This window comes from Oncorhynchus nerka, linkage group LG1, assembly GCF_034236695.1.
Source record: "Oncorhynchus nerka isolate Pitt River linkage group LG1, Oner_Uvic_2.0, whole genome shotgun sequence".
Lineage (NCBI taxonomy): Eukaryota > Metazoa > Chordata > Actinopteri > Salmoniformes > Salmonidae > Oncorhynchus > Oncorhynchus nerka.
In genome coordinates this window covers 25,917,281-25,924,803 of record NC_088396.1, presented here as the reverse complement: position 1 = coordinate 25,924,803, position 7,523 = coordinate 25,917,281, and the positions used below count along the sequence as shown (strand labels likewise).

At 41.3% G+C, this 7,523-nt stretch overlaps 1 protein-coding gene and 1 long non-coding RNA gene across 2 annotated transcripts in view; one reads left to right on the top strand and one right to left on the bottom strand.

Moving 5' to 3' along the window:
• Window positions 1-603: 603 nt before the first annotated feature.
• Window positions 604-7,523, top strand: part of LOC115128006 (cholecystokinin receptor-like) — a 41,138-nt gene continuing 34,218 nt past the window's right edge. Inside the window, exon 1 of the mRNA XM_029657651.2 lies at window positions 604-1,078. Within this exon, the coding sequence (XP_029513511.1) occupies window positions 916-1,078 (163 nt within the window). The 5' untranslated portion in view covers window positions 604-915. The remainder of the gene's footprint in view (window positions 1,079-7,523) is intronic.
• The window catches only part of LOC135571406 (uncharacterized), a 135,817-nt gene continuing 130,049 nt past the window's right edge, over window positions 1,756-7,523 (bottom strand). The window contains exons 2-3 of the long non-coding RNA XR_010463778.1: window positions 4,873-5,029; window positions 1,756-2,639 (exon numbers count right to left, since the gene is read on the bottom strand). This is a non-coding gene — a long non-coding RNA (uncharacterized LOC135571406). The remainder of the gene's footprint in view (window positions 2,640-4,872; window positions 5,030-7,523) is intronic.

Here is a 7,523-nt window from a genome sequence, read left to right as displayed (position 1 = left end):
TATAGTAAAGCTGGTGTTACAGCCAATCCAGTGGCCCATTAATCTCTGCCTGCTTACTTCAATGTGGAAAATATGTAAGTGATGGAATAATATGGTTTAGCATATACAAAAATGGTTTGTTTTTGTAATTCTAATCTATGGAATACAAAACACCTGTGCGTTTTGTTGATGTATGTATTTTCAGTAATTTATGTAATTCAGGGCTCATCTGTAAAAAAATACATAAAAAAATACATGATTAGATACGTCAATAAATATAGACTATCGATCTCCTGAAGTCATAAAGTAGAAGTCTATCGTAATAAATGAGTCCCTGCAACAATGAGCGTTCCTAACTGTTTTCTCATTTTGAAGGCCTACTCCAATTGTTATTATACTAATCTTATAAAATCAATGTGGGTTATTTGCGCACCACTTGAGGGCGCCATTGGAGCACTCAGTTGGCCATTCATAACTTTCTACCCCAGAGGACCGTTGCCCCACACTCCCAGCAGCGTACCCGCAAACAGAACCAACGACCAATCCCGCGCTCCCCCCACCCCCCACCCCCAAGCACTCAGCCTTTCCCCATATTACCCGACCGCTGCACTCTGCGCTCAGTCCGAGCCGCAGTCACTCCAACTGGCGAGGCGCAGCGGCACGGCGGGTCCCCAGCCTTCCTGCAGTGCAGAGATCCACTCAACTCATGAACCCATACTGGCAACTGACAACTTCAAGGATACCGTGAATGTGTTTATTAGGAAACAAAATAGGAAAATCTACAGACAAACATTTAATTTGGTTGGAGTATTTTTTGAAAGATTTAGGCTACTTACACATGTTTTTAGGGTTTCTATGGACAGTCATATGACCACAGCAAATGCTCACGAGCAATAATATAATGAGTACTTTTGACATTTATCTTTAACCCTCAAGATGGATTTACAAACCCTGAACGAGACCTCTGTGTTCTTGGAGTGTGTGGAAGCGCAAGGCGCAGCGTCAAATGGAACGCCGAACTCCAGCCTGGAACTCACAAACATCACCACCTGTGGAAACGCTTACGTGGTCCTCAAACCGCAACATGTCAAACAGAAAGGTGAGGAGCCGGCCACCTATATTTAATCAAATACGCCAAGCCAATGCATTTTCACGAAGCTGACACAAAACCCAATTCACCATAGCCTACATTTCAACAGCAATAGGCGCTCAAACTACCGATTCGTTCATATTTCGCTCATTATCCAAATACCAGAGACAAGAAAACCTATTTTAAGCAAAGTTCATCTCAACTGGTAAATGCGAAGCGCAAATTGTCTAAACATTTTACCATGATTATATTCTATAATTTAATTTAATAACAAATCAAATGGTTGATATAATAATAATTGGTTCCCAATTAACATCATTTTAAAGGGCTGGAACATCATGTTTTGATTGTAGTAATCAGTGTCCCATTTATTTATAAGAATTGTATGACAACCGAGTCAACCCTAGCGCAGATGCGTAGGTATATCACAAATTAATTACAATAACTTGTCATACAGTGTGTGTACAAGTGGTGTGGGTGTGCCCGCGCGCGTATGTGTGTATACAGTGATGTAGATTATTAATATGGGGACACCAGGTAGAATAGCAACAGCGCATTCATGTATCCAGCCTAGCTACAATCCAACCCAATGCCAGAAACCATACCAATTCACACTTATTCAGAAATTCTCACGCTTGGGAATACACCCCCCCCCCCCCCCCCCTTTAAAACCATGACTACCACCCATCCTTTGACAGACATCAATACTGCATTCTCGACCATAAATTAAACTAGTTCCCATTGATCCAGTGTAGTCAGAAGACTGAGGCTTTACCCTCATGCCAAAAGGTCAGCATTGCACTTTGACTAAATGTTTCAGCTGAAGACCTATTTATCCACTTCTAACAAAGTGTCTCCTTCCCACGCTGTTGTTCACAGCTAGAGCTGTATATGTGTGTGTGTGTGTGTGTGTGTGTGTGTGTGCGTGTGGGTGTGTGTGTACGTGCGTGCGTGCGTGCGTGTGTGTGTGTGTGTGTGTGTGTGTGGTGCATGCGTGGGTGGGTGTGTGTGTGTGTGTGTGGGTGTGTGTGTATGTGCGTGTGTGTGTGTGTGTGTGTGTGTGTGTGTGTGTGTGTGTGTGTGTGTGTGTGTGTGTGTGTGTGTGTGTGTGTGTGTGTGCGTGCGTGTGGGTGTGTGTGTACGTGCGTGCGTGCGTGTGTGTGTGTGGTGCATGCGTGGGTGGGTGTGTGTGTGTGTGTGCGCGCGTGTGTGTGTATGTGAGAGACCGTCTCTCAGATCAATCATGGACTGATGTGGAGAGACATTTGATATCCAGTGAAATGTGGCAAAGACAGCATTCCCTTACGTTAATTTGCTTCTGTCAGTGATTGAATTTGACATGCTCACACCATAATAAACATCTACTCTGACTGCCAATGAGAAATGGGCTGGTGTCAGGTGTCAGAAAATGTAATCAAATAAATTATACTAACCTGGAAATAGCGAGGGGTGATACAGAACAATTATTATTACAAACCAATTTTCGTCATGACATGACTGAGGTTTCTTGTCATACAGGAGCCGGAGTGAATCGTGCATCGCGCCAACCGGTATGGAATAGAGTCGCATCCTAAGGGGGGGTGGGAACATTAGTCAGAAATTAGTTTTGGTTAAGCAGAATGTTAATAGATTTGTGTTTGTCTCTAAATAGTCTATATCTACACTCATAAAAATAAAAGTGCAAATTGTACCCAAGTAAGGTTCTTGAAAGCGATGCCATAGGGGAACCATTGTCTGCATGGTTTCTGAAGAACCATACATGGAATGGTTCTTTGAAGAACCATACAAAAATGCCCACATACACAAATATTGAGACAAAACTTAGCGCACGCATGTTTCCCGTTATAAATCGGATTTGTATTCACCTGTATAATTCCATTCACCTGTATAATTTGGAATTAGTGGAATTATTAGGACAGGGAATGCAAAATACGAATTGTTCTTCAATATTTAGTTTACCAACAGATTATTGGGTTTATATGACCTGCCTTGATATAGTCTATGAGATTAAATAGGCAATAGGCACGCACCGCGATACTGTAGGCTACACATAATGTCAAATATTTGACATAAGCTACCGGTCTCTTTACTGTATTAGCAATACTTTATGCTCTATCTGGAAAATGACTGTGTCCGAACGAGTAAACAATGGCAAATTGTTGTGGACCTGTCAGCAGAACGTTTGAATTCAACAATGTTGTATATGAACTTTCCCTCCAAACGCGGTGCGTGCCTATATGAGGGACTGCCCGCGAATTCTGAAACATTCTAGGGGAGGCTACAAAAAAAATGCAATTGTAGTATTACTGTTTTTGTTCTACTTTAGTTTTTTTTGAAGTATTATTGATATTCATTACTGCATTGTTGGGAAAGAGCAAGTAATAAAGGCATTTCACTGCACTTGTGCACGTGACAATAACAACTTTAAACTTGATACATAGGCCTACTTCAATGTAAAATATCAACTGTTAAATTCGACTGTATACAGAGAATTATAAACTGCACTGCCTATCTATTTACTAGACTACAAGGTACAATTGAATGAGAGATGCACATGGTTATTTGTTCTATGGCTCATTCGGGAATATTAACTCATCAAGGCCAAAAAATGTGAGGAACATACTGCATTCTGCAATGGTTATGAAAATAAATAGGAATAATATTTGTGTCTAATTTCTATATCGATTTATTTTGGACTTCACTTTTCTCACTAATGCCAAATGGTGGCATTCTTGTTAGTGTGTTTTCCTGACTTTTGTTTTTTATGAATAAGCTTTTCACCATTTGCACAAAATATTTACTTGCAACACAATATTTCAACCACTAGCAGATGTGCATACACATAGTCTAAAGTTTGCCAGGAGGTGAACACATTCTCACATCAATTACTTAAAAAAAACTGGTGGACACACATTTTGGGGTATATTTTGTACATATGCATGGTTTATAAATGACACTCTATGACTGGTTTTGAATGGCCCTGCTTTCAGGGTTTTAGGCATTATTTGCATATTTACCAGGGTACCTTTCGAGTGAATTTGAGAGTTACCAGTACCATCCATGACTGTGTTTGCTACTGATAGAGACATGGTTGTTGCATTCATGAATGTGCAGTCCTGAGGACTTCACAGAGTAATATCCTAAGTGAATTTGTTGTATTTAAAATGTAATACAAAGCTTTACCCTAATATAGTGGTTAGAAACTAATAGTTTACTGGCCATATCTGGCCTGCAAATCACATTATGGTGGCTTGCAAAGAGTGTAATTCCTATTGGAATCCAGCCAGAGTGGGCATATCTGACATTTTGAATTTGATTCCGAATGACTGCCGGGGTTTGGAAGACTAAGGTCTGATACTACCTTAAATATCTAAACTGGAACAACCATTTCAGTAATGGGTGCAATAAGTCCAGGATTGGAATTGTTTAAAAACATTTGTTATTAATATTTCAGTAGCATAAGATTAATTAATCAATGCACAAAACAGAGTTATGGGAAAAAATATATGTTAATGATTGGCATGGTTTTGGTTCAACTCTATTCTTAAACAGCAACACTGGGGTTCATTTACAGCAATGTGTGTTACTGTAACTTCTGTGACAGTTTTCGCGCCCTATCTTGATAAGGCAGGGTTTACACATACAAAACACACACCACCAGTCCACGGGAAGGGTTAACATGTTTTTTTTTTTTTTAAATCAGATAGGGGCAAGGTTCCTGATATACAAAACTCAAACAAACAAAGTAAATACGTCGCCATCAGTGGAAGGGCCTCCACTCTTGGTCTTTGGGGTTCACTCACTGAAATCTTCAGTTCCTTTATTCCGGTAAACCTCCTGCTCCACTGTATGCTCAGTCTCTCCAATAGCCTCCTCCTCCTCCTCCTCTTCCTCTTCCTCTTCCTATTCCTATTCCTATTCCTATTCCTATTCCTCTTCCTCTTCCTCTTCCTCGTTCACCTGCCGGGGTCAAAGGAAAGACAAAGAAAGCAAACCCAGGGTGCAGTTAAGTAGAGGCCCCTGATTGGTTTCACCTGTCTGCCGTTTAGTCTCTAATTACAGCTGGAGACAGGTGTGGCTGTTCTGCTGCAGTCTGGCAGTTTCCCCTGAGCTGTCCATGGCCCTGCCTCTGGGGAATACTTCCCATTGCTGTCCATGGTCCTGGCAGCCAGAAAACACAGATACCTCGCAGGCACATACCGTCCATCCACCAACACAACCCCTGATATCGCTACACTACATTTACATTGCTCTTGTACAGAGCAAATTACAGGAGCAATTAAGGCTAAGTGCCTTGCTCAAGGGCACATCATCAGATTTTTCACCTATTCGGCTCAGGGATTTAACCAGTGACCTTTCTGTTACGTGCCCAATGCTCTTAACTGCTAGGCTACCTGCCACCCTTGACTCTTTACAGTGTTAATTTAACTCTTGATCAACACTAACATTTTACACTGAAAAATCAACACTAGTTAACTCTGGCCAATTTGCTGTGTGAAATGAAAGGGACACATCTGCAGGCTTCCATACATTTCAAGAACCTTGTAGAATTCTGAAGAACCGTAGATGCCACGGCAAGAACCCCACACTTACCTCAACGGTTCTTTATCGGCCAAGAGTTCTCCAAGGAACCTTAAGAGCTGGGGAATAACCATTTCAGGACCTTCATTTTGTTCAGTGTATTCAGTCTTGACACCAGCCTGTAGGATACTGGTCCATACCACACCTTGTGTTCCTTTCTGTAGTGGTCTTTGTGTGTGTGTCTGCATGTGTGGATGTGTGGACCAGCTCTCTGTCAACAACAGCATTTGGTTCAAACTGAGGCTGCGGAGGGAAAGGGGAGAGTTTTGTGCTCTTCACTGTCCTGTATGTAACAAACACTACATTTCAACAAGCTCTCACAGTCTCACTGCAGCATCCAACATTTGTCCATAAAAGTCAAATGTTGAAGGTTAATTATAGGCAATCATTCTGAATGGTTAAGGGTTAAGGATTGTGATAGGGTTAAAACAAAAACAACTCAACGGTTAAGTTTAGGCATGAATTCCGAATGGTGAAGTTAAGAGTTAACAAACAAGTGCTCCTTGAACACGCAACCCTCAGAGCCGGAACTCGTGGCTTATGCCCATCCGCCATCCCTATCCACTAATCTGGACCGGCGTGAAATTTTGCAGTAGATCTTGAGTGACCTGGCTATATATTTAGCATACCCCTCGGGATCTGCCACTAGTTCCAACTGGACCACACAGACATTATCAGACTCGCATGCACGTATACACATGCACGCACGCGCACACACACACACACACACACACACACACACACACACACACACACACACACACACACACACACACACACACACACACACACACACACACCCAGAACATCTGCATCGTTCAAATAACATTAGCATTACTATGAAACATGTGGTTGAATATATTATGAATTTCAACAACACAACAACAGTATTTTAAATTGGCTGTTTCTCGCCTAACATAAATTATACTGTATTACAGCTTTTTTCTGTGTTTTATGTGAGATGTCTTTCATGAACACCTGATAATGTCCCTATACTGCAGCTACTAAGGCTATAAATGCAGTAAGGCTGTGAGTTCCTTTGTTTAGTTCCCAATTTGCTCTTTTCACCTTCATCACACTGTGCAAATGTAACGGAGTTACGAGCATACTGTAAGCTCACTCCACAGCTATCTAGAAATGTAGTGGATGGAGCTAGTTACAGTGGTGTAAAGTACTTACGTACTTGGGTATCTGTGCTTTACTTTACTATTTATATTTTGGACAACTTTTACTTTTGCTTCACTACATTCCTAAAGAAAATTATGTACTTTTTACTCCATACATTTTCCCTGAGACCCAAAAGTACTCATTACATTTGGAATGCTTAGCAGGACAATAAAATGGTGTAATTCACACACTTTTTAAAAGAACATCCTGTAACGGCGTTCTTCGTTTGTGGAAAGAGAGTCGGACCGAAATGCAGCATGTTGGTTACTCATGTTACTTTAATGAAAGAAAACGTGGTACATGAAATAACTCAGAATACAAAACAACAAACAGAACGTGAAACATATTACAGCCTATCTGGTGACTACAACACAGAGACAGGAACAAACACCCACGAAATACAAAGCGAAACTGAGGCTGTCTAAATACGGTTCCCAATCAGAGACAACGAAAGCACCTGACTCTAATTGAGAATCGCCTCAGGCAGCCAAGCCTATACCACACCCCTAATCGAAACACAACACATAAACCCATGTCACACCCTGGCCTGACCAACTATATAACGAAAACACAAAACACTATGACCAAGGCGTGACACATCCCTGGTCATCCCTACAGCCTCTTATCTGGTGGACTCACTAAATACATGCTTCGTTTGTAAATTATGTCTGAGTGTTTGGAGCATGCCCATGGCTATCCGTAAATA